This window comes from Microcaecilia unicolor, chromosome 2, assembly GCF_901765095.1.
Source record: "Microcaecilia unicolor chromosome 2, aMicUni1.1, whole genome shotgun sequence".
Lineage (NCBI taxonomy): Eukaryota > Metazoa > Chordata > Amphibia > Gymnophiona > Siphonopidae > Microcaecilia > Microcaecilia unicolor.
In genome coordinates this window covers 291,107,261-291,130,225 of record NC_044032.1, presented here as the reverse complement: position 1 = coordinate 291,130,225, position 22,965 = coordinate 291,107,261, and the positions used below count along the sequence as shown (strand labels likewise).

At 48.2% G+C, this 22,965-nt stretch overlaps 1 protein-coding gene across 1 annotated transcript in view; it reads right to left on the bottom strand.

Annotated features, from left to right (window-relative positions):
• HUWE1 (HECT, UBA and WWE domain containing E3 ubiquitin protein ligase 1) overlaps positions 1-22,965 on the bottom strand; it is a 1,034,695-nt gene that overhangs the window by 484,473 nt on the left and 527,257 nt on the right. Inside the window, 7 exon segments of the mRNA XM_030194273.1 lie at positions 19,859-19,919; positions 19,921-19,965; positions 19,967-20,031; positions 20,231-20,256; positions 20,259-20,311; positions 21,012-21,139; positions 21,219-21,371. Coding sequence (XP_030050133.1) covers positions 19,859-19,919; positions 19,921-19,965; positions 19,967-20,031; positions 20,231-20,256; positions 20,259-20,311; positions 21,012-21,139; positions 21,219-21,371 — 531 coding nt within the window.

Sequence of the window (22,965 nt, the reverse complement as noted above, 5' to 3'; positions counted from 1 at the left end):
CAAAAGCGCATGGTTCAGGATAAGGTATCTTTCAAAGAAATCACCAAAACAGGGAAGATAAGAGTATCCTGATAGTGAGGTTGCAAAAGAGACAATAGATCAGTTGTCCTTAAATAAAAATAAAAATCTGACAAAAGATTGCAAATCAATACTGTCAAGCACTAAGCATGATGTAAATAGGAACAACAAACAGTTTGAAATGTCTATATGCGAATGCCAGGAGCCTAAGAAATAAGATGGGAGAATTAGAATATATTGCACTAAATGAAAAACTAGATATTATAGGCATCTCTGAGACCTGGTGGAAGGAGGATAACCAGTGGGACACTGTCATAATAGGGTACAAATTATATCGCAGTGATACAGTGGATCGAATTGGTGGAGGGGTAGCATTGTATATTAACGAGAGACTTGAATCAAATAGATTGAAAATTCCGCAGGAAACAAAACACGTCTTGGAATCATTGTGGATTGAAATTCCATGTGTAAAGGGGAAAAGGATAGTGATAGGAGTGTACTACCGTCCGCCTGGCCAGGATGAACAGAGGGATGCAGAAATGTTAAAGGAAATTAGGGACACAAACAAACTGGGCAACACAATAATGGGTGATTTCAATTACCCCAATATTGACTGGGTAAATGTAACATCGGGGCACGCTAGGGAGGTAAAATTCCTTGATGAAATCGAGAACTTCTTTAGGGAGCAGCTGGTACAGGAGCGGATGAGAGAAGGAAAAATGCTAGACCTAGTCCTTAGTGAAGCGCATGATCTGGTGCGGGAGGTAATGGTGCCGGGGCCGCTTGATAACAGTGATCATAATATGATCGGATTTAATATTAGCTTTGACGTAAGTATACATAGGAAATCAAATACGTTAGCGTTTAACTTTAAAAAAGGAAACTATGATAAAATGAGAAGAATGGTGAAAAAAAAAAAAAAAAAAGAGGAGCAGCTGCAAGGGTCAGAAATTTACATCAGGCGTGGATGCTGTTCAAAAACATCATCCTGGAAGCCCAGGCCAAATATATTTCTCGTATTAAAAAAGGAGGACAGAAGACCAAATGACAGCCAACATAGGAGGCAAACACACATAGTAAAAAAAATTTTTAAGTATATTAAACGCAGGAAGCCGGCAAAAGAATCGGTTAGACCACTAGATGACCGAGGAGTAAAAGGGGTAATCAGGGAAGACAAAGCTGTAGCGGAGAGATTAAATGAATTCTTTGCTTCAGTCTTCACCGAGGAAGATTTGGGTGGGATAACAGTGCCAGAATGGTATTCGACGCTGACGAGTCGGAGAAACGTAATGAATTCTCTGTAAACCTGGAGGATGTAATGGGGCAGTTCTACAAACTGAAGAGTAGCAAATCTCCTGGACCAGATAGTATTTATCCCAGAGTACTGATAGAACTGAAAAATGAGCTTGCACAGCTATTGTTATATCTACAATATATATCTACAATATATAGAAATCAAACAAAATTAAAACATGGAAAAGAAAGTAAGATGATACCTTTTTTATTGGACATAACTTAATACATTTCTTGATTAGCTTTCGAAGGTTGCCCTTCTTCATCAGATCAGAAATAAGCAAATGTGTTAGCTGACAGTGTATATAACAGTCCCTCATAGATGGTCTAGCAGGGTGGGTAGGAGATGTGCATGGGGACTTCAAAGCATCCCCTCCCCTCCCCTCCCCACTAACATCCTGCTAGACTATGGAATGCTTTGAAGTCCCCATGCACATCTCCTACCCACCCTGCTAGACCATCTATGAGGGACTGTTATATACACTGTCAGCTAACACATTTGCTTATTTCTGATCTGATGAAGAAGGGCAACCTTCGAAAGCTAATCAAGAAATGTATTAAGTTATGTCCAATAAAGAAGGTATCATCTTATTTTCTTTTCCATGTTTTAATTTTGTTTGATTTCTATTGATTACCTTTAAGAGTGGACTAAGACGGCTAACACACCTCTTTACTTATCTGCAATATGAAATGTATCCTTAAAATAGAGTGTGGTACCCGAAGATTGGAGGGTGGTCCATGTAACTCTTATTTTTAAAAAAGGTTCCAGAGGAAATCCGGGAAATTATAGAACAGTGAGTCTGACATTGGTGCCGGGCAAAATGGTAGAGACTATTATTAAGAAAAAAATTACAGAGCATATTCAAAAGCATGGATTAATGAGACAAAGTCAACATGGATTTAGTGAAAGGAAATCTCGCCTCACCAATTTATTACATTTCTTTGAAGCAGTGAACAAACATGTGGATAAAGGTGAGCCGGTTGATATTGTGTAACTGGATTTCCAGAAGGCATTTGACAAAGTACCTCATGAAAGACACCAAAGGAAATTGTAGAGTCATGGGATAGGAGGTAGTGTCCTATTGCAGATTAAAAACTGTTTAAAAGATAGTAGGGTTAAATGGTCAATATTCTCGATGGAGAAGGGTAGTTAGAGGGGCTCCCCAGGGGTCTTTGCTGGGACCACTGCTTTTTAACATATTTATAAATGACCTAGAGATGGGAGTAACTAGTGAGGTAATTAAATTTGCTTATGATACAAAGTTATTCAAAATCATTAAATTGCGAGAGGATTGTGAAAAATTACAAGAGGACCTTACGACACTGGGAGTCTAAATGGCAGATGACATTTAATGTGAGCAAGTGCAAAGTGATGCATGTGGGAAATAGGAACCCGAATTACAGCTACGTAATGCAAGGTTCTACATTAGGAGTTACAGACCAGGAACGGGATCTAGGTGTCGTCGTTGATATGCTGAAACCTTCTGCTCAGTGTGCTGCTGCGGCTAAGAAAGAAAATAGAATGTTAGGTATTAGTAGGAAAGGAATGGAAAACAAAAACGAGGATGTTACAATGCCTTTGTATCGCTCCATGGTGCGACCACACCTCGAATATTGTGTTCAATTCTGGTCTCCGCATCTCAAAAAAGATATAATGGAATTAGAAAAGGGCGACGAAAATGATAAAGGGGATGGGATGACTTTCCTATGAGGAAAGGCTAAAGCGGCTATGGCTCTTCAGCTTGGAGAAAAGGCGGCTGAGGGGAGATATGATAGAGGTCTATAAAACGAGTGGAGTAGAACGGGTAGATGTGAAGCATCTGTTTACGCTTTCCAAAAATACTAGGACTAGGGGGCATGCGATGAAGGTACAATATAGCGAATGCTACATACCTGTAGAAGGTATTCTCCGAGGACAACAGGCTGATTGTTCTCACTGATGGGTGACGTCCACGGCAGCCCCTCCAATCGGAATCTTCACTAGCAAAGGCCTTTGCTAGTCCTCGCGCGCCCATGAACACCGCGCATGCGCGGCCGTCTTCCCGCCCGAACCGGCTTGTGTTCGTCAGTCCCGTATGTAGCAAGACAAAGACAAGGGAAGACACAACTCCAAAGGGGAGGCGGGCGGGTTTGTGAGAACAATCAGCCTGCTGTCCTCGGAGAATACCTTCTACAGGTATGTAGCATTCGCTTTCTCCGAGGACAAGCAGGCTGCTTGTTCTCACTGATGGGGTATCCCTAGCCCCCAGGCTCACTCAAAACAACAACCATGGTCAATTGGGCCTCGCAACGGCGAGGACATAACTGAGATTGACCTAAAAAATTTACCAACTAACTGAGAGTGCAGCCTGGAACAGAACAAACAGGGCCCTCGGGGGGTGGAGTTGGATCCTAAAGCCCAAACAGGTTCTGAAGAACTGACTGCCCGAACCGACTGTCGCGTCGGGTATCCTGCTGCAGGCAGTAATGGGATGTGAATGTGTGGACAGATGACCACGTCGCAGCTTTGCAAATTTCTTCAATAGAGGCTGACTTCAAGTGGGCTACCGACGCTGCCATGGCTCTAACATTATGAGCCGTGACATGACCCTCAAGCGCCAGCCCAGCCTGGGCGTAAGTGAAGGAAATGCAATCTGCTAGCCAATTGGATATGGTGCGTTTCCCCACAGCCACTCCCCTCCTATTGGGATCAAAAGAAAAAAACAATTGGGCGGACTGTCTGTTGGGCTGTGTCCGCTCCAGATAGAAGGCCAATGCTCTCTTGCAGTCCAATGTGTGCAGCTGACGTTCAGCAGGGCAGGAATGAGGACGGGGAAAGAATGTTGGCAAGACAATTGACTGGTTCAGATGGAACTCCGACACAACCTTTGGCAAGAACTTAGGGTGAGTGCGGAGGACTACTCTGTTGTGATGAAATTTGGTGTAAGGGGCCTGGGCTACCAGGGCCTGAAGCTCACTGACTCTACGAGCTGAAGTAACTGCCACCAAGAAAATGACCTTCCAGGTCAAGTACTTCAGATGGCAGGAATTCAGTGGCTCAAAAGGAGGTTTCATCAGCTGGGTGAGAACGACATTGAGATCCCATGACACTGTAGGAGGCTTGACAGGGGGCTTTGACAAAAGCAAACCTCTCATGAAGCGAACAACTAAAGGCTGTCCTGAGATCGGCTTACCTTCCACATGATAATGGTATGCACTGATTGCACTAAGATGAACCCTTACAGAGTTGGTCTTGAGACCAGACTCAGACAGGTGCAGAAGGTATTCAAGCAGGGTCTGTGTAGGACAAGAGCGAGGATCTAGGGCCTTGCTGTCACACCAGACGGCAAACCTCCTCCACAGAAAGAAGTAACTCCTCTTGGTGGAATCTTTCCTGGAAGCAAACAAGACGCGGGAGACACCCTCCGACAGACCCAAAGAGGCAAAGTCTACGCTCTCAACATCCAGGCCGTGAGAGCCAGGGACCTGAGGTTGGGATGCAGAAGCGCCCCTTCGTCCTGTGTGATGAGGGTCGGAAAACACTCCAATCTCCACGGTTCTTCGGAAGACAACTCCAGAAGAAGAGGGAACCAGATCTGACGCGGCCAAAAAGGAACAATCAGAATCATGGTGCCTTGGTCTTGCTTGAGTTTCAACAAAGTCTTCCCCACCAGAGGTATGGGAGGATAAGCATACAGGAGACCCTCCCCCCAATCCAGGAGGAAGGCATCCGATGCCAGTCTGCCGTGGGCCTGAAGCCTGGAACAGAACTGAGGGACTTTGTGGTTGGCTCGAGATGCGAAGAGGTCTACCAAGGGGGTGCCCCACACCTGGAAGATCTGTCGCACTACACGGGAATTGAGCGACCACTCGTGAGGTTGCATAATGCTGCTCAACCTGTCGGCCAGACTGTTGTTTACGCCTGCCAGATATGTGGCTTGGAGCACCATGCCGTGACGGCGAGCCCAGAGCCACATGCTGACGGCCTCCTGACACAGGGGGCGAGATCCAGTGCCCCCCTGCTTGTTGACGTAGTACATGGCAACCTGGTTGTCTGTCTGAATTTGGATAATTTGGTGGGACAGCCGATCTCTGAAAGCCTTCAGAGCGTTCCAGATCGCTCGGAACTCCAGAAGATTGATCTGCAGATCGCGTTCTTGGAGGGACCAGCTTCCTTGGGTGTGAAGCCCATCGACATGAGCTCCCCACCCCGGGAGAGACGCATCCGTGGTCAGCACTTTTTGTGGCTGAGGAATTTGGAAAGGACGTCCCAGAGTCAAATTGGACCAAATCGTCCACCAATACAGGGATTCGAGAAAACTCGTGGACAGGTGGATTACGTCTTCTAGATCCCCAGCAGCCTGGAACCACTGGGAAGCTAGGGTCCATTGAGCAGATCTCATGTGAAGGCGGGCCATGGGAGTCACATGGACTGTGGAGGCCATGTGGCCTAGCAATCTCAACATCTGTCGAGCTGTGATCTGCTGGGACGCTCGCACCCGCGAGACGAGGGACAACAAGTTGTTGGCTCTCGTCTCTCGGAGATAGGCGCGAGCCGTCCGAGAATCCAGCAGAGCTCCTATGAATTCGAGTCTCTGCACTGGGAGAAGGTGGGACTTTGGATAATTTATCACAAACCCCAGTAGCTCCAGGAGGCGAATAGTCATCTGCATTGACTGCAGGGCTCCTGCCTCGGATGTGTTCTTCACCAGCCAATCGTCGAGATATGGGAACACGTGCACCCCCAGCCTGCGAAGTGCCGCTGCTACTACAGCCAAGCACTTTGTGAACACCCTGGGCGCAGAGGCGAGCCCAAAGGGTAGCACACAGTACTGGAAGTGACGTGTGCCCAGCTGAAATCGCAGATACTGTCTGTGAGCTGGCAGTATCGGGATGTGTGTGTAGGCATCCTTCAAGTCCAGAGAGCATAGCCAATCATTTCCTGAATCATGGGAAGGAGGGTGCCCAGGGAAAGCATCCTGAACTTTTCTTTGACCAGATATTTGTTCAGGGCCCTTAGGTCTAGGATGGGACGCATCCCCCCTGTTTTCTTTTCCACAAGAAAGTACCTGGAATAGAATCCCAGCCCTTCCTGCCCGGATGGCACGGGCTCGACCGCATTGGCGCTGAGAAGGGCGGAGAGTTCCTCTGCAAGTACCTGCTTGTGCTGGAAGCTGTAAGACTGAGCTCCCGGTGGACAATTTGGAGGTTTTGAGGCCAAATTGAGGGTGTATCCTTGCCGGACTATTTGGAGAACCCACTGATCGGAGGTTATGAGAGGCCACCTTTGGTGAAAAGCTTTCAACCTCCCTCCGACTGGCAGGTCGCCCGGCACTGACACTTGGATGTCGGCTATGCTCTGCTGGAGCCAGTCAAAAGCTCGTCCCTTGCTTTTGCTGGGGAGCCGAGGGGCCTTGCTGAGGCGCACGCTGCTGACGAGAGCGAGCGCGCTGGGGCTTAGCCTGGGCCGCAGGCTGTCAAGAAGGAGGATTGTACCTACGCTTGCCAGAAGAGTAGGGAACAGTCTTCCTTCCCCCAAAAAATCTTCTACCTGTAGAGGTAGAGGCTGAAGGCTGCCGGCGGGAGAACTTGTCGAATGCGGTGTCCCGCTGGTGGAGCTGCTCTACCACCTGTTCGACTTTCTCTCCAAAAATGTTATCCGCACGGCAAGGCGAGTCCGCAATCCGCTGCTGGATTCTATTCTCCAGGTCGGAGGCACGCAGCCATGAGAGCCTGCGCATCACCACACCTTGAGCAGCGGCCCTGGACGCAACATCAAAGGTGTCATACACCCCTCTGGCCAGGAATTTTCTGCACGCCTTCAGCTGCCTGACCACCTCCTGAAATGGCTTGGCTTGCTCAGGGGGGAGCGCATCAACCAAGCCCGCCAACTGCCGCACATTGTTCCGCATGTGTATGCTCGTGTAGAGCTGGTAAGACTGAATTTTGGCCACGAGCATAGAAGAATGGTAGGCCTTCCTCCCAAAGGAGTCTAAGGTTCTAGAGTCCTTGCCCGGGGGCGCCGAAGCATGCTCCCTAGAACTCTTAGCCTTCTTTAAGGCCAGATCCACAACTCCAGAATCATGAGGCAACTGGGTGCGCATCAGATCTGGGTCCCCATGGATCCGGTACTGGGACTCGATCTTCTTGGGGATGTGGGGATTAGTTAAAGGCTTGGTCCAGTTCGCAAGCAATGTCTTTTTTAGGACATGGTGCAAGGGAACAGTGGACGCTTCCTTAGGTGGAGAAGGTAGTCCAGGAGCTCAAACATTTCAGCCCTGGGCTCGTCCTCCACAACCACCGGGAAGGGGATGGCCGTAGACATCTCCCGGACAAAGGAAGCAAAAGACAGACTCTCAGGAGGGGAAAGCTGTCTTTCAGGAGAGGGAGTGGGATCGGAAGGGAGACCCTCAGACTCCTCGTCAGAGAAATATCTGGGGTCTTCTTCCTCTTCCCATGAGGCCTCACCCTCGGTGTCAGGCACAAGTTCACGGACCTGTGTCTGCAACCGTGCCTGACTCGACTCCGTGGAGCCACGTCCACGATGGGGGCGTCGAGAGGTAGACTCCCTCGCCCGCATCGGCGAAGCTCCCTCCGCCGACGTAGTCGGGGAGCCTTCCTGGGAGGCGACGGCAGCCGGTACCGCACGCGGCACCGACGCCGGGGACCTCACCTCGGGCGATGGGCCAGCCGGCGCCACGCTCGACGGTACCGGTGGCGCAAGCACCGCCGGTACCGGAGGGGTAGGGCGCAGCAGCTCTCCCAGAATCTCTGGGAGAACGGCCCGGAGGCTCTCGTTCAGAGCGGCTGCAGAGAAAGGCATGGAGGTCGATGCAGGCGTCGACGTCAGAACCTGTTCCGGGCGTGGAGGCTGTTCCGGGCTGTCCAGAGTGGAGCGCATCGACACCTCCTGAACAGAGGGTGAGCGGTCCTCTCGGTGCCGACTCCCTCGGCGACCCAGAGCTCTCGGTGCCGACACGGGAAGGGGACCGGTGTCGATGCTTCTTAGATTTTTTGCGAAGCACATCACCGGCGCTTCCCGGCACCGACGAGGAGGACGTAGAATCCAGCCGTCTCTTCCTCGGGGCCGAGACCGAAGAGGGTCGATCTCGAGGGGGGCTGTACCGCAGGAGCCCTCAGGGTAGGGGGAGACCCACCCGAAGGCTCACCGCCACCAGCAGGGGAGTGGACAGCCCTCCAGACAAAGCACCACCGTCCGACGACATCAGCAGACGAGGTCCCGGTACCACCGACGTCGATGTAGTCACCCGATGTCTCGGCGCCGATGCAGAGGGTCGATGCCTCGATGCACTGGCCGCCGAGGATGAAGGTCTGGACGCTGCAGACGTCGATGCACTCGATACCCCCGGTGCCGATGCCGACGAAGAGCCCGAGAACAAAAAGTTCCACTGGGCCAACCTCGCTACCTGAGTCCGCTTCTGTAAAAGGGAACACAGACTACAGGCCTGAGGGCGGTGCCCGGCCCCCAGACACCGAAGACACAAAGCGTGCCTGTCAGTGAGCGAGATTACCCGGGAGCACTGGGTGCACTTCTTGAAGCCGCTGGAAGGCTTCGATGTCATGGGCGGAAAAATCACACCGGCGAGATCAAAAGACGAAATGGCGAAATTTGGCACCAGCAGAAAAAGCGGGAAGGAAATTTCGACCGGGGCCTAACTGAGGCCTACCCCGACGACGAAAGAAAACTTACCGGGGTGAAAAACTCGAACTAGAGGAAGGGAAAAAGCCAAAAGAGGTTTTTTCCAACACTTTTGAAGCGAAACGAGTCGAAAACGACGTGCGAGGTCGACTTTTACGGGGCACGAAACGGAAACACAACCGTCCCGAGCGCGGAGAAAAGAAGACTGACGAACACGAGCCGGTTCGGGCGGGAAGACGGCCGTGCATGCGCGGTGCACATGGGCGCGCGAGGACTAGCAAAGGCCTTTGCTAGTGAAGATTCCGATTGGAGGGGCTGCCGTGGACGTCACCCATCAGTGAGAACAAGCAGCCTGCTTGTCCTCGGAGAAAGTAAATTTAAAACGAATCAGAGAAAAGTTTTCTTCACTCAACATGAAATTAAACTCTGGAATTTGTTGCGAAAAAATGTGATAAAGGCAGTTAGCTTAGTGGAGTTTAAAAAAAGGTTTGGTCGGCTTCCTAAAGGAAAAGTCCATAGACCATTATTAAATGGACCTGGGGAAAATCCACTATTTTTGGGATAGCAGTATAAAATGTTTTGTACTTTTTTGGGATCTTGCCAGGCATTTGTGACCTGGATTGGCCACTGTTGGAAACAGGATTCTGGGCTTGATGGACCTTTGCTCTTTTCCAGTATGGCAATACTTATGTACTTATGAGGGATAAATTTCTGAGAAAATAGTTCATTATCTAGGGTTTTATAATCATAGAAAGACTGGGGACTAGTAAAGGAAGAGTTAAGCAAGGAGCTCATTCCTGAGTAACAGACAAAGCAAATCCCCAATTATTCAACTACCACATAACAGCTACTGAATGAGGTTGCCCACAGTGCCCATCCCTGAGGTACACCACGTGTTAATGAAACACAATCCCAAATATTTCCTCATAACTTTGTCTCTTATTACTTAAATATAGCAAACCATTGCAATAATGTATAACTTGATTATTACACAAGTTTTGCCATACTGGGAAAGAGCAAAGGTCCATCAAGCCCAGCATCCTGTTTCCAACAATGGCCAATCCAGTACAATTTCTCTCCTAGTATATACTATCAAAAGCAGTACAAATATTAAGGTACACAATAACAAGGGTTATATTAGATTCTAAATGAAGCAACCTTTTACAAGGTTATTCATGAAAGTGGCAGCAACCTGTTCACCAGATAACAAGTGGGAAACAAACTGCTGACAAATATGAAAGGTGAAATTAGATCTTACCTGCTAATTTTCTTTCCTCTAGACCCTCCAGACCGGTCAAGACGCGTGGGTTATGTCCTCCTACCAGCAGAGGGAGACTGAGAAAACACTAAGCTTTTGAAGCCTGTATATATAACCTGTGCAGAACCTCCACTAGCCAGTATAACCCTGACAAAGCAGAGAAACAAAAAACACTAACAATAACTAGCAACCCTGTACGTGGTCACAGTAAACTGCAAAAACAAGAAACATCTTCCGCTTGCTCTTACGGAAACATGTTCCTTTGCCTTTGATAAAACAGTTGGGCTTCTACAGGTGGACTATCAAAGAAGAGCCTCACCTGTCCCAGACTCCTATCACAAAACAGAAATAAACAGAGTCTGCAATTAGAGAAACAACAATCTACAGCAGCCAAGAATTATCCAACAAACACACCTCCTGGCCTCCAATACAGACAGGGCGGGCTCTTGACCGGTCTGGAGGGTCTAGAGGAAAGAAAATTAGCAGGTAAGATCTAATTTCACCTTCCTCAGCGACCCTCCAGACCGGTCAAGACGCGTGGGACGTACCAGAGCAGTAACTAACTTACGGGAGGGACCTACTAAGGCCAGAGGTCAAAACTGCTGCCCCAAAGCGCACCTCGTCCTTCGCATGCACAGGAATCCTATAATGCTTCACAAAGGAATGCAACGAAAACCAACCGCAGCCCGACAAATATCTAATGGAGAAATCATACTATTCTCCGCCCACGAGGCTGCCATTCCCCTAGTGGAATGAGCAGACCAGCACTAGGCACCACAGGACCCTTCACCAAGTAAGCAGATGCAACCGCCTCCTTCAACCACCGTGCTATGGTCACCTTAGGAGCCGCTGCACCCTTCTTTGGGCCACCATGAAGAACGAACAAACGGTCAGAGGCTCTGAAGTCCTGAGTTCCAGAGAGATAACAACTCAAAACTCTCCTGACATCCAGCTTGGCAATACCACGTTGCTCCGAATCTCCAGCCATATCACTGAACACTGGCAGAGAGATGACCTGATTAACATGGAACTCGGAAACCACCTTGGGCAAAAAAGGAAAGCACTGTCCGCAACGAAACCTTCCCTCAGAAAGGACAAAATGGTTCCCTACAAGACAAAGCCTGAAGCTCTGAAACCCTCCGTGCTGAAGTAATCGCCACCAACAAGACCATCTTTAAAGATAAATCCTTACAAGATGCCGATACCAGAGGCCCAAACGGAGGCCTGATCAAAGCATTCAAAACTAGCTTCAAATCCCACGGAGGCACCATCCGTCACTGAGGCGGACGCAGCAACTTAACACCCTTCAAAAAACGCACTACCTGAGGCACAGAAGCGAAGGACTTTCACTGAAGCTTCCCACGAAAACATGACAAAGCTGCCACCTGAACCTTCAGTGTAGACAAGGCCAGACCCCTATCAACACCATCATGCAAAAATTCCAAAACTTCCACCACCGAAGAGCGAAACGGCCGAACTCGATGGTCTTCACACAAGTGCTCAAAGATTCTCCAAACCCGGACCTACGCCAAGGAAGTGGATCGTCTACGGCAACTCAACATCGTAGCAAAGCCACTGGACGAAAGCCCCTTCTTCTTCAACTTGTGCCGCTCAAGAGCCAAGCCGTAAGCGAAAACCGAGCCGGATCCGGCTTGATTATCGGGCCTTGACACAGAACTGATCCCAACAAAGGCAGGGCCGCCGCCCCTGCCAACCGCACCAGGTCTCCGTACCATGGTCGACGCTGCCAATCCGGAGCCACCAGAATCACCCGACCGGAGTGATGTTCGATGCGCTATATTACTTGACCGACTAACAGCCACGGAGGAAACACATACAGCCACTCCCGAGGCCAAGGCAACAGAAGAGCGTCGATTCCCTCCGCTCGAGGGTCTCTTCAGCGACTGAAAAAAAAAAATCTCTGAACTTGCGCATAGCGAGCCGTTGCCCTAAGATCTATCACCGAAAGTCCCCAGACCGACACAACTCGCTGGAACACTGACCGAAGAAAAGACCACTCTCTGGGATCTAGAGTGTGCCTGCTGAGATAATCTGCATCTATGTGACCTACCCCGGCCACATGCGCTGCCAAGAGAGCCTGAGGATGAGTTCAACTGCGCCGCCAAGGCTCTTCGTCCCCCCTTGACGGTTGACATACGCTACTGCCATGGCGTTGTCGCAGAGCACTCGGACTGCCTTGTGGCGAACCACCGACGGCAAGGCCTGGAGCGCCACCCGAATGGCCCGAGTTCCAGCCGGTTTGATGGACCACTCTGCTTCTGCCCGAGACCACCGGCCTTGAGCTACCTGACTGAGACAATGTGGCCCCCCAACCTTGCAGACTGGCATCCGTGACCATTACCAGCCCCTGTGGGGACTCCCAAATTGCGCGGGTTGAGCCACCATCGGAGACTGAGACGAGGGGCCACCGACAGCGGACAACACCTCTCCAAGTCCTGCGACAGAGGGGACCAACGACTGAGCCGAGCTGACTGTACCTGACGCATGTGCGCCCTGGCCCACGGAACTACCTCTATGGTCGCCGCCATCAGGCCCGGGACCTGACGATAAGTATGGGCCGTCGGCGCCTTCTCTGCAAGGAACCGACGAATCGGACCTTGTAACTTGGAACCAAAAGGCCGCACGAAGGAAAGTGAAGATAAGCTTCCGTCAAATCCAGGGAAGTGAGAAACTCTCCTTTCCAGACCGCACCAGTGACCGACCGCAACGTCTCCATTCGAAAGAGGGCACCTTGAGTGCCGCATTGACCCTTTTGAGATCTAAAATGGGACGAAAAAGTGTCCTCTTTCTTGTGGGCCAACAAATAGATCAAATAGCACCCTGAGCGGTGCTGATCTGAAGGAACAGGAACCACGGCTCCCAACGCGAGCAGCCACCGCAGAGTGTCCCTCACTGCTGCCCTCTTGCTCCAAGACCGACAGAGGGATTCCAGAAACACTTCGGGAGAACAGCTTTCGAATTACAGCGCATATCCGCCTCGAAACACCTTGAGAACGCACTGATCTGACCTGATTTGGGCCAGCTCTGGTAAACAGACTCAGCCGAGCCCCAACATGCAACAGAGCCTAAGCCGCCACACCTTCATTGGGAATTGCGGCCTGAATACTAACCTCCCGCGGAAAAGCCACGCCCTCCGCGACGACTCTCACGAAAGAACTGTGTGCGCTGGAAAAAACCGACCCCTAGAGGTCCTACTACTACTACTATTAAACATTTCTATAGCGCTACTAGACTTACGCAGCGCTGTACAAATTAACATGAAAAGACAGTCCCTGCTCAACAGAGCTTACAATCTAAATTGGACAGACGAACAGACAGCTAGGGGTAGGTCCCACTCGATCTGCCCGGCCTATACCGCTGAGCCTCCCTAAACCGTCCCCGAGAGGAACTAGTTCTGGCCCCTGCCTTGAACCGAAAATCTGGAAGCCATAGAACCTTGGTATCACTAAGACCTCACACTAACTTGTCCAAATCTTCTCCAAAGAGCATAGCTCCCTAAGTGGCAGAGACCCACAACCATAGCCATATTTTTTGTCTGAAGTACGCAACAAATCATAAAAGCCTCAGACAAAAAGGATGAAGCAACATCTACCGAATCATCCAGGAGCTTCTCGGCCCAACGAAAACATGCCCGAGCTACCAGACCCCCACAAACCAAGGCCTGCAGGGCTAGAGCCGACAAAACAAAACTACGCTTGAGAAAAGATCCCAACCTTCTATCCTGAGGATCACGGAGGGCCGTTCCTCATCAACCAGGATAGCCGTAGCTATAATTACTGCCGTCACTACTGCATCTACCATGGGAGCCTTAAAGGAATCCCTATCGTCCTGAGGGAGGGGATAAAGCCTCACCATTGCCTTTGCCACCTTACACGGCAAATCCCATTCCTGACAAATCATCTCCCGGAGATCCTTGTTCATAGGGAAGGATCACGCCTGACGCTGAATGCCCTTCACCAACGGATCCTGGACAGTTTCCCCCAAAGCCTCTCAGGACCAAACTGAAGGGTGGACGACACCTGATCTATGAGTTCTGACAGCTCATCTTTATGGAAAATCCGCACTACTGGAAGGATCCTCTCCAGGAATCCAACAATCCTGCTCCTGAAGCCGTCAATTCCATCTGACTCCCCCAGATCACTAAGCGCAGCTTCTGCAGCTACAGGAGAAAAACATTGCCTGTCCTCTGACCACTCTAACCGTGGTCTCTCAGCCAAGCAGAAAACAGCCCCCTCTTCCAATTGGGGGGGGGGGGGGAGGGGGTCCCGATCTCCAGGCCTGATACCGCGTCCAGACAAAATCTGGAGGAAAGCCCACCATTCCTGGACCGTCATTAGGCCCTTTTGTGCCAAAAACGGAGGCCGCAGGCCCAAAAACAGCTGGCTCCACGGGCCGTGTCGGACTCAAGATGGCGGCTGTTCCCGCCGAAACTGTTCCCGCTGACAGCGGCCCTGCCTACGCTCTCGCTGACCCGGAGACTCCCGACACCATCGATCCCTCCGCGGTCAAGTCGGGGGGAGCCACAGCCACTTTTATAGGTGCACCGCAAAGCTACACTGAGCGCCCGGTGCCTCTACCCCTCGCCACAAGCACGCGCGACATCGGAGGAGCTGGGCCGCCATAAACCATGAGGGACGGGAAAAGCTGTTCAGCAAACGCGCCAAACCAAAATCTCACTCACACTGCAAAAGCACTGAAGAAAGCGCTGCTCCCTCGTTCCAGCAAGGAATCTAAACCCCGCTGAAAATAAAGAAATAAATGCCCTTAAAGGCACAGTACTCCAACTCTGGCAGCTGGAAATTGTAAGGCACTCAAGGCTACAATACTGAGAAAGCAGCCGAGGCACAAAGCTGCCAAGCAAACGAAATAGAATAACTGACCTTAAAGGCACAGTACTCTAATGCTGGCATCTGGAAATTGTAAGGCACTCAAGGCTACAATACTGAGAAAGCAGCCGAGGCACAAAGCTGCCAAGCAAAACGAAATAGAATAACTGACCTTAAAGGCACAGTACTCTAATTCTGGCATCTGGAAATTGTAAGGCACTCAAGGCTACAATACTGAGAAAGCAGCCGAGGCACAAAGCTGGCAAGCAAAATGAAATACAATAACTGACCTTAAAGGCACAGTACTCTAACTCTGGCATCTGGAAATTGTAAGGCACTCAAGGCTACAATACTGAGAAAGCAGCCGAGGCACAAAGCTGCCAAGCAAACAGAAATAGAGAGCAGCACAGGGGAGGGACCCAAACATAGGTGTAACACCCCAGGGGGAAAAACTGGGCCCCACCAGACCCAGGGCCCCAAAGCACTTTTTTTTTTTTTTTTTTTTTTTTTTTTTACACACACGTACAGGGTACTGCAACAGAATAAAGTTTGGAAGGAAAAAATCCTACGACCCAATGACAAACTACCTCACCAGATTATTGGAGACTGCACAGGCTGTCAACTGCTACCCTCTGCTGAGACTGAGAAAATACTGGCTAGTGGAGGTTCTGCACAGGTTATATATACAGGCTTCAAAAGCTTAGTGTTTTCTCACGTCTCCCTCTGCTGGTAGGAGGACATAACCCACGCGTCTTGACCTGTCTGGAGGGTCGCTGAGGAATAGTGTATTTCATAAGTACATAAGTCTTGCCACACTGGGCAGACCAAAGTCCATCAAGCCCAGTATCCTTTTCCAACAGTGGCCACTTCAGGCCACAAATATCCGACAAGATCCCAGAAAAGATGAATACATTTTTGAAGCTTATCCCAGAAAAAGCAGTGGATTTTCCCAAGTCAATTTAATAATGGTCTATGGACTTTTCCTTAGGAAGCCGTCCAGACCCTTTTAAACCCTGCTAAGCTAACCGTCTTTACCACATTCTCTGGCAACGAATTCCAGAGTTTAATTGCACGTTGAATGAAGAAACATTTCTGCGATTCGTATTAAATTTACTACTTTGTAGCTTCATCGCATGTCCCCTAGTCCTAGTATTTTGGAAAGAGTAAACAAACGATTCACGTCTACTCGTTCCACTCCACTCATTATTTTATAGACCTCTATCATAGCTCCCCTCAGTTGCCTCTTCTCCAAGCTGAAGAGCCCTAGATGCTTCAGCCTTTCATCGTAGGGAAGTCATCCCATCCTCTTTATCATTTTCGTCGCCCTTCTCTGTACCTTTTTTGAAATGCGGCAACCAGAATTGAACACAATATTCGAGGTGCAGTTGAACCATGGACCAGTATAAAGGCATTATAATGTCCTCCCTTTGTTTTCCATTTCTTCCTAATAATACCTAACATTCTATTTGCTTTCTTAGTTGCAGCAGCACACTGAACAGAAGGTTTCAACATATCATCAACGATGACACCTACCGTATTTTCGGACTATAAGACGCACTTTTTTCCCCCAAAATTTGGGAGGAAAATGGTGGGTGCGTCTTATAGTCCGAAGGTAGAGATTTGGCTGGCTGGCTGGCAGGCCGACCGCCCCTCCCTCCTTCCGAGTTCGGGATCGCCCTCCCCCCCGGCCCTGTCACCACTTCTCCCCTTACTCACGCGATCTTCCCTGGTGGTCTAGTGACGTCGGGGCAGGAAAGAGCCCCCTCTTTCCTGCCCAGCGCGCTGCTCTCCATCCTCCTGTATGCATTGCTGCCTGACGGTCTCGGCGAGATTCAAAATGGCCACCGAGACGTCAGTTCTCGGCGGCCATTTTGAATCTCGCCGAGACCGTCAGGCAGCAATGCATACAGGAGGATGGAGAGCAGCACGCTGGGCAGGAAAGAGGGGGCTCTTTCCTGCCCCGACGTCACTAGACCACCAGGGAAGATCGCGTAAGGGGAGAGGTGGTGACAGGGCCGGGAGGGCGATCCCGAACTTGGAGGGAGGGATTCGGACAAGACGCACCGGAGCACCTAGGTTTTAGAGGAGGGAAAAAGCAAATTTTTTTTTTTCCTATTTCCCTCCTCTAAAACCTAGGTGCGTCTTATGGTCCGGTGCGTCTTATAGTCCGAAAAATACGGTAGAACCCTTTCTTGGTTGGTGACTCTAACGTGAACCTTGCTTGACGTAGCTATAATTTGGGTTCCTCTTTACCACATGCATCACTTTGCACTTGCTCACATTAAATGTCATCTGCCATTTAGATGCCCAGTCTCGTACGGTCCTCTTGCAATTTTTCACAATCCTCTTGCGATTTAACAACTCTGAATAATTTTGTATTGTCAGCAAATTTAATTACCACACTAGTTACTCCCATGTCTAAATCATTTATCAATATGTTAAAAAGCAGTGGTCCCAGCCCAGACCCCTGAGGAACCCCACTATCTACCCTTCTCCTTTCAGAATACTGATCATTTAACCCTACTCTCTGTTATCTATCTTTTAACCAGTTTTTAATCCACAATAGGACACTACTTCTATTCCATCACTCTCCAAATATCCTCTGAGTCTTTCATGAGGTACTCTGTCAAATGCCTTTTGAAAATCCACATACACAACATCGACCGGCTCGCCTTTATCCACATGTTTGTTCACCGCTTCAAAGAACATGTAATAGATTGGTGAGGCAAGATTTCCCTCACTAAATCCATGTTGGCTTGTCTCATTAATCCATGCTTTTGAATATGCTCTGTAGTTTTTTCCTTTATAATAGTCTCTACCATTTTGCCCAGCAACGACATCAGGCTCACTCGGTCTATAATTTCCCAGTCCCTCTGGAACCTTTTTTAAATATCGTGGTACCATACTCAATTTTAAAGATATTCACATATACTAACAATAGTTCACAAGTTCATTTTCAATTCTATCAGTACTTGGGGATGAATACCATCCGGTCCAGGAGATCTGCTACTCTTCAAATTGTCAATTGTCCCATTACATCCTCTAGATTTATAGAGATTTCATTCAGTTTCCTTGATTTGTCAGCTTCGAATACCATTTCTGGCAACCGTATCACTCCCAAATCTTCCTTGGTGAAGACCGAAGCAAAGAATTCATTTAATCTCTCTGCTATAGCTTTGTCTTCCCTGATTGCCCCTTTTACTCCTCGGTCATCTAGCAGTCCAAACGAATCTTTTGCCGGCTTCCTGCTTTTAATATACCTAAAAAAATTTTTTACTCTGTGTTTTTGCCTCCAACGCAATCTTTTATCAAAGTCCCTCTTCGCTTTCCTTATCAGCGCTTTGCATTTGACTTGACATTCCTTATGCAGGTTTTTTATTATTTTCAGTCGGTCCCTTCTTCCATTTTCTGAAGGATTTTCTTTCAACTCTAATAGCTTCCGTCACCTCACTTTTTAACTATGCGGGCTGTCGTTTTTATTTAAGGACACCTGATCTACTACGGTCTCTTTTACAACCTCACTATCGGGATACCCAATCTTCCCTGTTTTGGTGATATCTTTAAAAGATACCTTATTCCGAACCATGCACTTTTGAGCGACTGTCAGCCTACCCTAGTCTCTAGTTTAAAAGCTGCTCTATCACCTTTTTCCATTCCTGCTGCCTTCATAAAGGTTTACATGTTTCTTGTCAAAATCAGATGGCCTGCTGAAACCCTAGAAAGCAACTAATTTCTCTTATACAAAAGTATTTAAAATAGGCAGGCTCTATAAGTACCAGGAGCTCAATGGCAGACTGGTACTATACGGTACCTCAGAGTTGACAACACTAGGCAAGCTGCTGCCTTCTCCTCTTCCTCCCTCTAGTATTACTAGAGTTGCTGTGTGTTTTGGTTTGCCCTTTTTACTGCACACTGCCAGGCTGACTGAAAGGTGGTATAGCAAATTCTGCAGTAAACTGAAGGGCTTATGAACAGGAGACAACAGGAGAAAAGCCTCTTAAGCTGGCTACTAGCCAAACACCTGGTACTGGCAAAAGCACAGGACATCAGACAAAACTGAATAGAGACAAACAGTACATTCAATACCTTAAGTCCCTTAAAGAGCTGTGATCACGCCAGATCACGTTAGCTGCCTATACCTCTCCCAACTCAATGTCCTACTACTGGAACCCAATCTGCCTCAGATGCTACAATGGGGAGCCAAGCTGGAGTGGAGGAGTACCCAACTGGTTAGTGCTTGATCCTAGGGAACTGGGTTTGATTCCCACTGCAGCTCCTTGTGACTCTGGGCAAGTCACAGCAGACCCAAAAGTGAAAGCACACATTGGTGTCTGTTTCCTGTGTTTTATGTGTCCAAGCTTAAAAAAAAAATGTGTGCTTCAGGTTTGGGTTTTGTCAGGTGCACGTGCACAGGAGCCAGCTTACTGTGAAACTCCTCTGTGTATGTGCCAAGCACCGTCCTCCCACAGAGTAACCTAGTGGTTAGTTCAGCAGACTTTGATCCTGGGGAACTGGAATCAATTTCAACTGCGGCTTCTTGTGACTCTCTGGGCAAATCACTTAACCCTCCATTGCCCCAGGTACAAATAAGTGCCTGTATATACTATGTAAACCACTTTGAATGTAGTTGCAAAACCACAGAAAGGCGGTAACAACTTGTTTGTCAAAATATGGGTTCATTTACTGGAGTTGCAGTAAATAATGGAGGGCCCAGGCTGTTACTGTGATTTTAACAGACCCCTCAAAAAAATAAATGAGTATCCTTAGGACGTCCACAACATACCAAGGGCTTGGGATCCATACCTGCACCATGGTGGTAAACTGAACTGTGTAGCGCCTACGTCCAGCTGTAAAGCGCACACGGATCTCCGCTCTTCCAAGCTGTGTCAATAGTGCTGTTGTTGCTGGCCTATAGCTGCACCACGGCCAGAGCGATCATCAAACCAACGCCAGTTGTTGGCATTAACATGAAGATACTGCAAACGAAAAAGAGAGAGAGGAATAAAGCACAGATGAACATTTATGAATACATGTGTATCAGGAATCATGAAGGCCCACTACCTAGTCTCGATACTGTCCTGCTCTGGCCCCTTACACACACTCAGGTAGTATCTGGAGTTACAAATAATGAAGATATCCAACATCACAACAGAGATACGTCTTCTGATACTCTACCCTGTTCATTTGTGCTCGCCTCTTGAAGAAATAGCTGTCTTCTCATAAAAATCAATCAACAACAACACTGGAGTGATCCACCTGTGAGGGAAAATATTTGCACATTAATCTTAGTTTTAAATACTGCATTTCTGGTTTAAATGATTATCCAGTGTGGTTTGCAACCATGCAAAAGTGTATAATTACAAGACATTCACATAAATACAAATAATATTCTAAATATAAGTGGATAAAGATATATTAATTCTTCACCCAGCAAGTACAACCCAATCCTACCAGTGGAAAACAAATGCTGTACTTACAATCTAAATATCAGTACATTTCCTCTCAAGACCAAATGGGCCTCCCACAAAAAAATGTAATTACAATACAACCCAGGCCTTGAAACATGTGCTTTTAATGTTTATTACCTTGTGTCTACAGTCTCAGAGGTTGTAATGGCTTTTTATAAGCACATTAAACCATAAATCAAATCTTTTAAACGTAATTGCAACTTTGCCGGTTTGACAGTAGCTGCTGCAGAAGGGTTTATAGGCTTAGGACAGCATGACTACAGATCAATACAAGGACAGCACTGATAGCATCACAAGCCATATCACATAACAGTATTATAATAGCAACAAGGTAAAGACCAACAATATCCCTACAGTGGCAATAAAATAGCATCTCTGGGATGTTGGTCTCTGCTACAGGATCAGGACATAGGATAAAGAATTGTTCCTTTGACATACAGAGAGAACAGTCACAGTGAATGGTCAACACGAGTTAGGAAGGATCTTACTTGGGGGTCTGAACCTCCTTCTGCTCTTTTGCTGCTTGCAGGCATGGCTGCACTACTTCTAGCAACTTGATAAGCACATTCAGGATCCCACTGGTCTCCACTACATGGGCACATGGCAGTTTCAGCTCCTAGAGAGAAGAAACAGTCAGGTAGCACACTGAATTCTAACAGTAACCTACTCCTGGGCAAAAAGGAAAGGACTCTCACCTCAAACAGCAGTGTGAGAAGCAAGATGCGAGTGGCTAGGTTGGAGGCTTGAGGCAGAGTAGCCATCTGACTGATCCATTCAGATACTGTTTTGGTGTCACTGGTGGTGAGAGGGAGAGCAGCTTTAATTAGAACATCAGCTGCTTCCCAGACCTACAGAAGAGAGAAAAATAGCAAAGGCAATAAGAAGGGTGCTAGAGGCATCACTCTTGCACAATCATCACAAGAAGATGGTAGTATGATAAACTTCTTCTGACCCTGACCACCACCAATCTCACAGCAACCATTACTGTTCAGTGTGTGCATGAATGATAGAAATGCCTTAGGGACAAACAAGCAGCATGTAGAAGACTAAGTTCAAATGATGGAAGTCCAAGACAAGCTGCTGCCACAAGGCTGGAAAAAATCAACCTCTGCTCACAGCTCCTTGGGTGGTACAGGGGATGCCAAGAAAGTCAAGGCTGTAGAAATCCCACTTGAGAAAATGTAGGCAATTAAGGAGATATCATAAGCTTGGAACTGTCTCTCTCCCCCCCCCCCCCCCCCCAACTCACCCTGAGAAGATACAGGAGGGTGGAAATACTAGCTTACATCTGTGAATGCCTGTCTGAAGAGACGGATCATGTCCTTCTCTTTTTGGACCAAACCCACACATCTCTCTGAACTTGCTCTTTGACACCCTGCAAAAAGACTTCTCCTTCCTAGAACGACTTTACAACTAAGGAGTATCACAAGAAGTCCACAAAATGAGTGTTCAAACATCAAATAAAGAAAGGAGAGGCTGAGAAGGCTAGGGCTTTTCAGCTTGGAGAAGAGACGGCTGAGGGGAGATATGATAGAAGTGTATAAAATAATGAGTGGAATGGATCGGGTGGATGTGAAGCGACTGTTCACGCTATCCAAAAATACTAGGACTAGAGGGCATGAGTTGAAGCTACAGTGTGGTAAATTTAAAACGAATCGGAGAAAATTTTTCTTCACCCAACGTGTAATTAGACTCTGGAATTCGTTGCCGGAGAACGTGGTACGGGCGGTTAGCTTGACGGAGTTTAAAAAGGGGTTAGATAGATTCCTAAAGGACAAGTCCATAGACCGCTATTAAATGGACTTGGAAAAATTCCGCATTTTTAGGTATAACTTGTCTGGAATGTTTTTACGTTTGGAGAGCGTGCCAGGTGCCCTTGACCTGGATTGGCCACTGTCGGTGACAGGATGCTGGGCTAGATGGACCTTTGGTCTTTCCCAGTATGGCACTACTTATGTACTTATGTACTTATGTACATATGAGAGATTAGTCTGATTATTAGAATAAAACAACTGATGGAGATAACCAACTTTGGGCCCAATTAGGACCTGAGAGGCAGCAGCAGCAGTGCTGCAAGGAAGAAACGATCTGTAACAGGGTACAGAAGCAGAGAATGAATGAAGATGACTGAGGATCACAGTGTGGGCAGACGACGACCAGAGGAGGTAAGATGACTGGCTCTGTGGAGTGAGGTGGGGAATGGAGGAGAAAGTGCTGCACTTGGACAAGGTGAGGGACAAGTATACAAGTAACATAGTAGATGACGGCAGAAAGACCTGCACGGTCTATCCAGTCTGCCCAACAAGATAAACTCATATGTGCTACTTTTTGTGTATACCCTACCTTGATTTGTACCTGTCCTCTTCAGGCTCTGCTCTTCCATACCACTCATACTAACCTATATGGCTAAGTGGGAAACTGACATTCACCAACCACTTGACT